The following is a 13,459-nucleotide window of genomic DNA, read 5'->3' on the forward strand; positions in this document are numbered from 1 at the left end:
TTGGTTATTTGTAATAAATAAGTGTTGTCATTCCTAAAATATCCTTGCTAATTAAATATATTGGGTAAAACTATCATTATTAGAAGGATTATCTTGGAAAAAATGCATAAATATAAGAGACAAAATGGATTGGGGTCTTATAATTAGGACCAAATAAAAAGTCAAACGGGATCTTATAATAAGGACCGGAGGTAGTATAAAATCTCAATAGCAACAGCTTATAATAATAAATTTTATAATAACAATTTTACTTGTTATTAAAAAAATTTTATAGTTATTTTTTTTTTACCAGACTCTATTGCGTCACTCCATTCTACTATTTTATGTCAATGATTGTTCTGTTTTATGTCATTAGCGTTTGGAAAGTAGGGACAGAAACAAAATGAAAAAAATAAAAAAGAGGTGATAGAATTTAATTAAAAAAATGGAACATTGAAGTGAAAAACTGTTCTTTTTGTATTTGAATGACTTATGGGGCAATTGCCCACAAGACAAAATGAAATTACACATAGCGGTTTGAAAAGTGAAAACTTCATTTAGTCCCTTCAAAAAAAAATCAATTGCTTCCTCCAAGAAAAATATAACTACAAATCTGGGGAAGAAGTATGAACATAGCAATTACACTTTTATGAATTTTCCGTACGTTTTCATTTTTTTATAATTTGAGATTAGGTTAGTACTACATCCAGTTTTTAATATAATGACTAGTTTGACATTTAAATTAGTTCTAAATATAAGAATTTAATATATTTTGTCCCTCATATTTGTTCATATTTTCGATAAAACAATCAGTGCAGTAGTTACATATATTAAATGTTAGTTATATCTACTACATATGATTAGTGAAAGTATTTTAGACAAGACAAAATCTATTTATTACAAATAACTAGTTAAACTAATTTTTTTAATCTAATCAAATTAGTCAACTAACTTTTATACTAGTATTAAAGACCAAAAGTAATAATACATATTTCTAATTAAAAACAATCAAGAATGTAGATTACAAAATGAAAGATAAAATAAGGACTAACTGTAGTGGATACTGTTCATTACACAAGACGCAACGTTGTTCTTTTCCTTTGAACCTTAAAAAGCATTTTAAAAAATAATTTTATATAAATTGAGATAACTTTTTTTTTTCCACATACTTATATCGTACATGCCATAAAATTATAAAAAATTGGTAAAAAAATCTCTATTTAAAATTTTAATTAGTCAGAAAAATCTGAATTGTATAAATATAAGTAGGACACGGGAATGCAACATATCAGTTATTGGATAAATTTTGAACCATTTGTCAAGAGAGAGAGATGGCCGTGTTTTATTTTCTTGGGCTTTTTCTGGAGTTGGATCAAATCATTTACCGATGGGTCCAGTCGAGTTACTATTCGGGTTGTTGGCTCCTTCACAGCCCTACTTTCGGCGCTTCCAAATCACATGAGCACGTAGCATCTTGAATTTCCGTCTGAACACTGTCACATTTACTTTTAGAATCAGTTCGAAATTATACAAGAGACTGCCCCACAACCTCGTTCCATTTTCGAACATCATCGAAATTTAGATTTACAAAATTCAATCTTTTTTTTTTCCCTGTTAAATTGTTTTTTCTGGATAGAACTCCTGATTCCCCATATCGCATTCAACAATCTCATTCTCCCAAATTCCCAGACTCTACTTCCGACCCAATAACATGCCTTCCTTCCGCATGGGTATGTCCCCAGCCATGTCACTACCCCCGTCATCGCCGTCGGTGGTTGCTCCGTCGCCGCCCTCATCCATCGACTTGCCGGTGCGGCCCGTTCCCGGAAGTTATGGCTGGCCGCTGCTCGGCCCTTTCAGCGACCGTTTAGACTACTTCTGGTTCCAGAAGCCGGAAGCCTTCTTCAGGAAGCGGATCGAAAAGTACAAGAGCACCGTGTTCCGTACCAATGTCCCTCCCTCCTTCCCTTTCTTTACCAACGTCAACCCAAGCGTCGTCGCTTTGCTCGACTGCAAATCCTTCGCTCATCTCTTCGACGTGGACCTGATTGACAAGAAGAACGTCCTCATCGGAGATTTCATGCCCAGCGTCGCTTTCACCGGCAACATGAGGGTCGGCGTTTATCAGGACACTTCTGAGCCTCAACACCCCAAGGTTCGCATCATCTTTCTTACTCCACTGTCCCAATTTTTCGTTCCAAACTACAATTTTCCCTTTTTGGCATGCAACTCGCAGAATTTACTTCAGAGTTCAATCCATTAACTGATCATAAAGGCTTAAATTCCAACGATGTAAAATTTTCTAGTTTAGTAGGCATGATTACTGAAGAGTAAATCCATCACAGTACAGAGCGTGTAGTGCTGGCAAGGATCAGGGGAATCAAAGGAATTATCATGATGTGGAGCTTAGAATGCAGAAAAGGGCAAAATAGGCATAACACTTTGGCCCTAAGAACAGAACAGTAGTCGTTTCCGTAAATCCAATGTAATTAATGGATATTTAATGGACGCAGGAAGCTAAACTTGGTACTGCAGAGGGTGAGTTCTAGTAAAGACACTGCTGTGATGGGTGACAACTGACAATAATATGAAATGGAAAGTAGTCACGTGTCAGGTCTGGACCATCGTGTTTGCTTGATGAGGACCACGAAAACAATGATACAAAATTATCATCTCCCAGTCTAGCCTAGATTTTATTTTCACAACAAATAAAATTATTTTTTTGAAAAAAGGCCAATGATTTAAAATTTTTAATAAATGAACATCAGTTTAGCGTGTGTCTTACGGTCCACTCTTGTGGGAGCTCGACATTTCCCATTAGCGGAATGACGTGCTCGTAACTTCTGGGAAGTGGAGAAGTTGATAAATATTTGACGGTGATCAAAATTCAGAGAAATCTGGGGTTGTCGTGTGATGGGTAAATGAACTGTTGACCTCCTTGAAAAATTGATCCTACGCGGTTAAGTAAGGTAATTACTCCTCCGGTTTTTAATATAGGACCTAATTTTTGGATTGGTCTTGGTTTTAAATATAAGACTCATTTTTCATATTTATTAATTTTCTCCAAATTACCTCTATGGATACTCCTCAACTATAATCAAGTAGAAGAAGAGAGGAGGTATTAAGAAAGATGATTATGGTTTTTAGGAAAAATGTGTCACTTTTCTTATAATTAACTAACTTATTTAACTTTCTTAATCTAATCAAATTAATTAAATGGGTGTTATATTAAAGATCGGAGGAGTAGTATTTACGGACTAAGTTTTACTCCGCAGCCAGCCAATGATATGGTGCCACGTGTGATCTGTGTCTGAGGTGAATTCGTGCAGGTGAAGAAGTTCATCATGGATGTCCTGAAACGGAGCTCCGGCATATGGGCAACCGAACTGGCATCCAATCTTGACGTGATGTGGGATGACATTGAATCAACGGTCTCCAAATCCAGCTCCGCCGGTTACATCTTCCCACTTCAGCGGTGCCTCTTCGCTTTCCTCTGCAAAGTGCTCGCCGGCGCCGATGCTTCATGCGACCCCGATATCGCCAAGTCCGGTCACGCAATGCTCGACCGGTGGCTCGCCCTCCAGATCCTCCCCACCGTCCCTATCGGCGTTCTTCAACCTTTAGAAGAGATTTTCCTCCACTCTTTTGCCTATCCTTTCTTCCTTGTTAGCGGGGACTACAATAAACTCTACCAATTCATCAAAAAAGAAGGTAACTTCGCATCAAATATCCAGAACACCATTTTCAACTTGATTTCTGAGCCAAACGAAAGCATGCTTTGATTGATTGTCCTATGCTGATGGTGTGTTTATGGAACACGAGAAACAGGTAAAGAAGTGATCACAAGGGGTGAGACTGAGTTCGGGTTGAGTCAAGACGAAGTGATTCACAACTTGCTGTTCGTGCTGGGTTTCAATGCGTTTGGTGGGTTTTCGGTTTTCCTACCCGGTTTGATAGACACAATAGCAAGTGACGAAACCGGGTTAGAGGAGAAGCTGAGGACCGAAGCGAGGGAGAAGGGCGGGCCCACCCTGAGCCTCGACTCGGTCAAAGAGATGCATCTCATTCAATCCGTAGTGTACGAAACTCTCCGGCTAAACCCGCCCGTTCCGCTTCAATACGGCCGAGCCAGGAAGGATTTCCGGCTGTGCTCGCATGACTCGGCGTTTGAGATCAAGAAGGGCGAGCTGCTCTGTGGGTACCAGAAGCTGGTTATGCGGGACCCGGTTGTGTTCGATGACCCGGAGAGCTTCAGACCGGACCGGTTCACAGGAGGGGGCGTGCAGTTGTTAGACTACTTGTATTGGTCGAACGGGCCTCAATCCGGGTCGCCCAGCGAGTCCAACAAACAGTGTGCCGGTAAAGATGTGGTCACCCTCACTGCGTCCTTCATTGTGGCCCACATGTTTCGCAGATACGATTCCATAAAGGGGAATGCAACTTCAATCACGGCCGTCCAGAAGGCCAAATGATGAAGGGTCAGGATTTGTTGGTTTGGGGTTAGTGTGATGACGTCCGAGATGCTGATGGTCAAGAGATCAGGCGCTGGCTGCTTGTTCTCAATTATAGCGGTTACTGCGAATTTTACAAGCATATGTATTCTTTATAATGGTTGCATTGGCTATACTTGCAATATCAGATTATTATAAATGAGGTGAAATATCATTAAAGGCCTTTGATAGAAGGCATCCTTTTATGGAAAGACGGTTGCTCGAGCTCCAGCCCTGTATATTACCCGCTTAATAAGAAATAAAGTTTCTGAGTATTTCTTTTCCCTCTAAAAATGGACGAGTATAATGTAATACTCCTCCGGTCTTTAATATAAGGTCCAATCTTGAGTTAGTTTTGATCCTAAATATAAGATTCATTCCTCATATCTATCAATTTTTTCTAAATTACCCCTATGGATACTCCTTCAACCATAATTAAGTATAAGAGAAAGGAAGGGTATTAAGAAAGATAACTATGGTATTTTAGGAAAAATATATTACTTTTCTTATAATTAACTAACTTACCTAACTTCCTTAATCTAATCAAATTAGTTAAATGGATCTTATATTAAGGACAGGAAGAGTACATATTTGACAAGGGATTGAGTGATTAATACGAACGAGAGATTTGAGGCTTGGAAGACAAAATAATATTGCAGTTTCAAAACCAGCTTCAATTTCCTATTCTTGAATGAATGAGTACACGGTTATTTACTTATTTGAACCAGTAGCCAATAAAGGGGACTTCAGAAATAAAAAAGAAGTTATAATAACTTATAAGTATACTTACGACGTAGTACCCTTTCATCCCACCTTTTAACAATTTCCAGCTCACAACATCCAGAGGAGCAGAAGTAACCGAAAAACATCAGCACAAGCTTCTCACACTTGACATTTACGAGGAGCTTGCTTGTATATGGAATCTATCAAGACTTGTAACTAATCTCGTAGCGGAAAAGCTAGTATGCAACAATCATTCCATTGAAGACCATGTAATGTTTCTAAGCAGTCTGTACTTTTCCCTGAGACTGGTCGTTAGACTTGGAGATCCCTTCTTTCCATCCCTTCTGACGAGCCCTCAGTTCCCACAACACTGTCAACTTCTTTTGTGCCGCTAATGCTGCCTCAGCTTTCTCCCTGGCATCCTCGCATGTCTCCATCCCTGAATTACACTTGTCTGCTTCTTTTTGATATTGAGATGTAATTTTCTTAGCCTCAAGCAGAGCCATGTCAGCACGTCGGTGACTTTCCAGAGCTTCAGTTTCTCGTAATTTTAGCTCTTCTGACAATAACTCCGCAAAGTTCTTTTCCGTGTCTCCACTCACCTCTGGATCATGCTTTGCACAATCTGAACATTTCCAATCACGCAAAAACAGGAAACAGTACTTGGTAAAGGGAGTTGGATCAAGAGAATACCAATAAAGCCAAAATGAGAAATGCTCGATCTTTTGTGTCAAATTTCAGGAGACTGTAATCAGTAAATTTCTAAAGTCTAAAATTTCTGTATATTATGTGCATTAGGACAAACTCACTGTGAAGCAATGTGTAATCTGAGCAAGTCTAATTCAACTTCTAAATGATACAGAAATCCTTGCTGGTCTGATACCTTCATTCCCCCCCCCCCCACATTAGATGATTTACGTCTCACAGAGAAACTTTTGGGTCAGTCGTTTAGCACCAAAATATTGTTTAGCTTGTTACATGAGTACCTGATTGACAGACAGAGCTACTGGGCTACAGGCACTGTGTGATCAACAAATGAAGCATGATTATTTGTAGCTATGTTTTAAAAGGAAAACCATCAGTAAAAATGGGAGATTTATGATCCTAAAAGATGGTCCAAGCCCAGCTGGAGAAGAACTAGCACACCATCTTACACCATAAAGTTAGAGGAACTATGTTACTTGTGCTCCTTCCATCATGCATGGGTGAGTCAAACAGAAAAGTTTCAACAGTACCGATTGAGTTGTTTATGCACATTGTACACTGTATCAGTTTGAGAAACTTAAGTGGAGTTTATAAAGGAAAAAGAAACCAACCTCCAAATGAAGCATTGCTAAGCCCTGCACAATTAACAGACAACGAGAAAGAAATAAGTACAAGTTCAATTAGCAGCATTACAGCATACCACAACTTGCATTAATAGCCAAAAAAAAAAAAGGAAGCTATAATTTAAGGTGTCATTGATTTGCAATTATAATTATTGAGAAGCAACGAATCAGAAATGAAAATTGATAGGTCAGGGATTTTAGGTTAATATTTCAAAGTAATCACAATTGGGAAAGTAACTGGTTGGTAATCGTTTTGGACACAAAAATGTTTCTCGGCACTTCATTAAGTATTTTCTCTTTCATTAATATCATAGTTCTAAGCTATGCCAACCAGTCTCCTCAAACTATTCGCGTGAAGTATGAAACTTTGAACAGATCAAATCTCACTGAAAAAGGCCGTATTTTTCTGATCCGTATAACATAGAGAAGCGAGCAGTTAGCAAAGTCATCAGCATACTCTTCAAATACTAAATAGATTCTTCTGGATACAGCCTTACTTTTTGGCCCAAAAAAAAAAAAGACACCAGCCTTACACTCTTGCATGATGACACATGATTGAAACCGTTGCGCACTTGACAGCTTTTCGCTTAACTCATAAATTCTTTAAGTGCTGGATATTGCATATTCAAACGGGGATGTTAAATTACAGTGGCTACATTGCCGATTATGCATGACTAAGCTTGCAGAAGACAAGGGTACATATAACAGATTTTCCCCCACGATTACTCATACTCTGTCAAGGATTACATGACGGGACCCGTGGCGCAGTGGGGATGAGCATTAGGTTATCACTTAAAGAAGTGAGACAGACGGCATTAGACAGCATAAGTTTAAGCTAAAGAGAGGCACGATAGTTCGGAAGACCCAAAAATGATTATTTCAATTGTAGTCCCAAAGTGAAAGTTTAAACTGGTCGTGCAACTAGATCTGCCCAAGTCAAAGGAATCTCGATCAATTGAAGCACGCATCCAAATAAGGAGACTTTATGCCCATAATTATATAGAAGTCCCTTAACGCTAGATCTCATAAATTTTATTTTTTAACACTCCTGAATTCGATCAAAACAGCACAGAATTGAATTACCAATGTGTGCCCTAATGTATGACTGAGATCTTCAATCTGCCCCATGATGGTTTATCCAGCAGACAAGAAAGTTACGAGAGCATATACATAATCAGGAAACGTAACTTTATGTAAACTCAAACTGTCGAGAGATAGTTAACAAGGCTAGGATTCAAAATTAACTCCAGCAAGACACAGAACCCCATATCGACAAGAGATCTGACCAGATCCAGAACCAAGAAAGCAAGGATAATATACCATGGAATAAAATTACCTTGGGGTATGGAGAGGGCGGGTTCAGAGGAGCAATCGCAGACGCAGGGCGCACAAGTGGAAGAGGAGTGCTTCAGTGCAGCAACACCTTCCATGAAATGCCAGTACAGAGGAGGACCCAGAATGTAGCCGGCGATGCAAAGCGCCACCACCCCTAAACCCATCTTCAACAGAACTGGACTACAAGATACCCGTGATTGATTCATAGCCATCTATCTGATTCACACACTCCCCTCCTCTTTGAGATGGGAAAAAAATACAAAGAAGAAAATAATAGTTCGGAGTGTGAAAATTGAACTGAAATCGATGCTATTGCAGGGAGCCGCGTGCAGTTTTCACCACCCCAGAAGCTACTTGCCTCCCCTTCGTTTGCTTCCCCCACGATCTCCCTCAATTTATGTCCATCTCTGACTCTAGCCCACTAGTTAATCTATTATTTATTTATACGAAGAGAGACACGCAGTGGAATTGACCCCGTCTCCGACTTGGGTCTCACTTTCCAGCCAACAATTTCAATCTCTGTTACAAATGCAATTAATACGGTGACTTTTATATTTATCTCGTACGTCATAGTTCATCATGACTTCGTTGACTAAACTAATTGATAGGTAATTATCCGTAAATTTTATTCTATAATTTCCTGAGATTTATCAACAATTCATGATAAAAAAAAATTTGCGTAAATCAACAATGAAGGAAACAATTGTAATACTTTAAAAAGAAAAAAAAATAAAGACAACTAATCTTGAATTCGCTGTTGACGTAGCGGTTTTTTTAATAAATACTTTGCATTGGAACCTTTTTTCCAAATTCTACCCATATCTATGAGCATTTGAATATTAAGCTTTGGTATAGGTTAAAAATATGCGCTCTCATGAGTTTCTTTAGTAGCGACAAATGATTCAAGACAATGAGAGAGTAATAGCAGGAAAATGTCATCTTTTTAAACAGGTCTTATTATTCTTATTTATCGAACTCACAAGACCCACATTAGTTTCATGAGCTAAGCATATCAAGCATAGTGACGGTAGGAGAGAGATCACAGGAAAAGATCACACTTCCATAGAAAATATACTGCTAAGCTAGTTTGAATTTTATTTTTATTCTAAATATAAAATCTCAATCTATTTTGTCTCTTATATTTTCTATTTTTTTTATAGTAATCCTTATAATAATAATAGTTTTAATTAATACACTTTATTAATAAAAATATTTTAATAAAGATAACATCTATTTATTATAAGTAACTAACTTAATTAATCTTTTTAATCTATTCAAATTAGTCAACTAATTTTTAATTACCAGGTAGTATATATCTATTGATTTGAATTAAAAGATGCAACATATTGCTGACCGAGAGACAATGTCATTTGTGTTAGTTTTGATTTTGGGACATAATGTTATGATTTTTTACCTTTTTCTAACTGGATGCTGAATCACACACACACACTCGTTGACGCAAACTTTGAAAAACAAAAATACGCATTGGGCAAATATTGCATGAATTTTCCCGAGTTATTTATAATACATTAAGAATTGTCTCCCCATCCCCCCGGGACACGTTCGGGTATAGTGATTTCAAAACACTTGATATGCAATGAGGAAGCAGGATAGAAGAGAACGTTAATGGAGCAGGACATCAAGTGATGGTGGCAATGCTAGTTCTAGAACAGTGCACGAAGAGAAAAGCCAGAACTGCTGACTTGAAAATCGTCGACATGGGAATCCCATATTGTGCCCTCCCAAACAGCCCTTTCAAGAAAGGCCACAAGCAAACCACCAAGTACACACTGCATAACGCCTCCCCAACCCCACTCCCACTCCCACCCCCGCTCCCGCTCTTCTCTGCTGCTGGACCCAGCCTCCATAATTTCATCACCAGACCACTGAGTTGAACCACTAACATAGTGGTTCCTGGAACAAACATTGCAGACTCGTCAAAGATGAATCTTCCAGCGTTTGTATCAGAACCAGAACAAGCTGGTGCCTCCTTCTGTGTTATATCAAACACTGTTTCAGAAGCCCTCAACATCTCAACTATAGCACTTAGAGAACCCACAAACCAAGGACCCAAGGCCATTATTCTTCTCATTCTCTGATTGTTCCACCATGCTCGGACTGATAACCCGATTGCCAAGTATTCTATTAGACTGTAGATGTTGTATATCACGAAAACTGACACAAAAATCCATAGCCAAGGTTCCTGAAAATTCCATATGAATCTCCTTAATTATTCCTTGAAATTGAGGGATACTGAAATGTTTGGTAGTTAGTGTTGAAAAACTGACCTTGGGTAAGAAAGTGGAGTTGGTTATCAGGCAATATGCAGGCAAAGCAGCATAGGTTGTTTCAGGGAAGGCATATAAGCCCCAGTGGATGAGCCATAGATAGGCCAGACACTGTCTGAAATGCAGCTCACCGAAGAGGAAGCCCAAATAGGGGCTTTGGGGACCCAACAAGACTCTAAGCAGGCCAGAAGCCCATCTCTTTTGTTGGATCATTGCGGATGTAAAACCTCCAGGGGCCCGGCCTATGAAAGCAATTGGGTCGGGCGTGCAACACTCTGACCTCCAACCTCTACTATGAATGCTCAATCCAAGTTGTTGATCCTCGGCCACTGATCCATATAGCCATCCAACCTAAACTTCCATATAATAATTTAATAAAAATAGTAATAAACCAAGATAGCGTATATGATTATGCCGAGATGGAAAGCTTCTTAAGTAGGCTAGCTTTGATGTGAAATTGATTGAATTGATGCTGACCTGTTCCCCCCAGGCTGCGCCATATTCATATTCACAACTAGAAACATAAATAGCAGCCTCCAAGCACGTAGAAGGAGAAATAATATTACTGCTACTAAAATGTGTCTTGTCTTTCCAGGCTTGAGCTGCTAGTTTAATAAATTCAGTCGAAGTTCCAAATTTTGGTTCCAGTTCCTCGTCTGACAATTCCTCTACAAAAGATGCCAAATGATAAGCATTATGAAGTTTCTTGGTTAGAAGCCTGTAGGGAACAAATAATTACGATCTTCTGCAAACCTGATGAAGATATATAGTGAATCTGTAAGTGGTGTGTGTGTGTGTGTGTGTGTACAAGAGTTCAAATCAGACCTTGATTTTCATGCGGAGTGTGATCAGGGTAACGCCCGTAAATAACTTTTCTTCTATGGAAGCATCCGCTTCCGCAGTAAAAGGGTCCCTGAAGGCCTGCATATCCAACTAATATGTACTGCACTTCACAAAACAAGAAACAATACAGGTCCACTTAAAATAACTTATAAGCAGTTTTTCAATTATGATTTATGAAATATAGGATAAATATGTGAGATAAGTTTTATCTTGGCTTACATGCTTATATGAAACGTGCTCATATAATTGCCAACCCAAAGGAGCCCTAAGCTTTCTATAAGCCTCTTCAGTTCTTAAACTTGCTCATTTTAACCGGCAATAGTGCATGCCTCTAAAAAGACAGAAATTAAGGGGGGTTTGTTTCTTTAATGAAAGAGTGCAGTTGAATTTAAACTCACCGAAGAAGCGGCAGCCCACTGGTTTCCAAAAGGATCATCTTTTAAGCCATCATCAAATTGCTGAAAACATTGGACAAATGCGACTTCTTTGTGGCCCTTGGGATCCAAGAATATGCACATGGCGTGCTGAACAATCTGTGGATTGTTCACCATCATGTCACAGTCTACGTTCAGCATGTAGGGAGCATTGCTTATCAACCCTGACACTCTCGTCTACACATTATAATAGTTTATCATCAGGAGAAACCCAAGTTTGAGGATGTTTTATAAGACAAAACAAAAAGGCCGAGGTATTAAAAGACCAAAGAAAAGATGTTACCAAAACATTCAAGGCACCAGCTTTGTGATGATGAGGATGCTGTGGTCTCTTCTCTCTTGATACGTAGATTAAGCTGGGCAATCCATCAGATTGGCCTTCCCTTCTCTCCCATATAACCTACCGATCGATTCATAAATAAAATGGAAAGAGCAGAGAAAATGATTCATGTATATTAGATGCTTTACTCGATGATACAAGTTTAGATACTTTAATTATGGCTCCGTGATTTCTCCGCTCTGCGTTCATGAAAGCTGCATACTCTCCCTCAAACTTAATCTGCTCTGGTTTCCTGCTCACATCTTCAATTTTACGGGTAGTTTTTCATACTCTTTCTGCAAAACCGAACACAAGAAACCATTATTCAATACTTTTCCAACACTTAATTGACTCAAATTATGGGATTGTTCAAGTACGATCGATCATCAGTAAGCAATTCTGTGCAATCATACAGAGAGAGTGATAGAGACCTGATGTTCACCGCCCTGTGTTTCTGTTTAACATCATTTTAGCACCCTACCTTCATTTGTAAAAAATCTTGTGTGAATTCTGGAGAGTGTTGCTGGCTATTGGCACCAGTGGGCTCATCAGAAAAGAACTTAAGAGGAGCCCTGAGTTGGACATTGTATTTCTTACAGAAAGGTACCCACAGCTTAGCAAATCGGGCGGCTTCGGCAAGTGCAAAGAATGTAACAGTGGAACACCCATCATCGGAAACGTAACAAGCTAGCTTGTGAGATGGGTAATCAAGTGCCAACAGAGACACACACTGTGTTCGCCGTGATGATGGGTGGCTCCAGCACTGGGTCCGCCGTTGTCGCCAACAGGTCCACCGCCGGCAGATCCTCCCTGGGTACGCTATTCACAGGAGAAGAACTTGACAAATAGAAAACAAGAATCAGCTAAATGAAGTGAGCGAGCTAATCCATGTATACCGTTGAGAGAGGGAGTGGAGGAACGTATTGACGCGTGCAGGAGTCCATTTGGTGCTCAGGATAATAAACCAGGTGAAGGTGAACCATGATTCGCATAGGAAGGCGAGAAAGCAAGGGGAGAGTGAAGTAGGTGGAGAAGGCGATAAGCCTGTGAGCAAGAAGCAAGAGAAGGAGAAGGAAGATGAAGCTATCCATAACTCTCTGAAACCTGCGTTTCAGCCAAATCTTTTCATACAGTTGGACGTCTTCCATTGAATCTTATTCTGCAATGGTTTCGCAAATCTTACAATTGTCGTATGCCCAAATGGGTATACTCGCAGCTCACTAATGGAGAGTAGACAGAAATCAGAGTAGTGAAATTTGCCAAATTTCAAGTTAAAATGGGGAAGTCTGGAAGACGCTTCGGTATCTAATTCCGGGTCGGAATTTGGTTACATGATAAGGCATAAAAGAGGTTTACTGTTTGCGAAATTTGAGGTAAATTGTGGTGGTATATTTTTAATTGTACCATTTTATTTTATAGACATTGGAATATTTTATTCCTTCGTCAACTTTCTGTCACGCGTCTTTATCAATAAAAAAGCAGACAAATGTATTTAAGTATTCAAAGATAATACTCAGGCGATTACAATGTGCTATTGCCCGGAGAAAAAGACAGATAATAAGGAAAATAAAGCTTTCATCCATAGAATAAAAAGAATTGAATATCAATCCTCTTTTGAGTAATCCATTCCATCTTGAATGTTTTTGAATCAGCAGTAACTGTAACATTAAGAGAAGGTTTCAAAGTCTTAGTGATTAACAGAAGATAATAGCAGCCAGAG

The 13,459-nt window shown here is 39.0% G+C and overlaps 3 protein-coding genes across 3 annotated transcripts; 1 reads left to right on the top strand and 2 right to left on the bottom strand.

Annotated features, from left to right (window-relative positions):
- The first annotated feature begins 1,511 nt into the window (after positions 1-1,511).
- On the top strand, positions 1,512-4,746 carry LOC114762906 (fatty acid hydroperoxide lyase, chloroplastic-like). Its single transcript, XM_028952511.1, has 3 exons — positions 1,512-2,134; positions 3,309-3,690; positions 3,808-4,746. The coding sequence occupies exons 1-3, from the start codon at positions 1,691-1,693 to the stop codon at positions 4,449-4,451; spliced, it is 1,470 nt and encodes a 489-aa protein (XP_028808344.1). The 5' UTR covers positions 1,512-1,690; the 3' UTR covers positions 4,452-4,746.
- Positions 4,747-5,122: 376 nt separating this feature from the next.
- Positions 5,123-8,380, bottom strand: LOC114762898 (uncharacterized). The gene is made up of 3 exons (XM_028952501.1): positions 7,857-8,380; positions 6,509-6,532; positions 5,123-5,817 (listed from the first exon to the last, which is right to left on the bottom strand). The coding sequence occupies exons 1-3, from the start codon at positions 8,065-8,067 to the stop codon at positions 5,471-5,473; spliced, it is 582 nt and encodes a 193-aa protein (XP_028808334.1). The 5' UTR covers positions 8,068-8,380; the 3' UTR covers positions 5,123-5,470.
- Positions 8,381-9,351: 971 nt separating this feature from the next.
- Positions 9,352-12,007, bottom strand: LOC114762897 (cellulose synthase-like protein H1). Its single transcript, XM_028952500.1, has 7 exons — positions 11,911-12,007; positions 11,704-11,820; positions 11,385-11,597; positions 10,969-11,086; positions 10,621-10,811; positions 10,144-10,494; positions 9,352-10,058 (listed from the first exon to the last, which is right to left on the bottom strand). The coding sequence occupies exons 1-7, from the start codon at positions 11,947-11,949 to the stop codon at positions 9,495-9,497; spliced, it is 1,593 nt and encodes a 530-aa protein (XP_028808333.1). The 5' UTR covers positions 11,950-12,007; the 3' UTR covers positions 9,352-9,494.
- Positions 12,008-13,459: the final 1,452 nt, after the last annotated feature.

Source organism: Neltuma alba, unplaced genomic scaffold (assembly GCF_004799145.2).
Source record: "Neltuma alba isolate B1F8T4 unplaced genomic scaffold, ASM479914v2 tig00011245_pilon, whole genome shotgun sequence".
Classification (NCBI taxonomy): Eukaryota; Viridiplantae; Streptophyta; class Magnoliopsida; order Fabales; family Fabaceae; genus Neltuma; species Neltuma alba.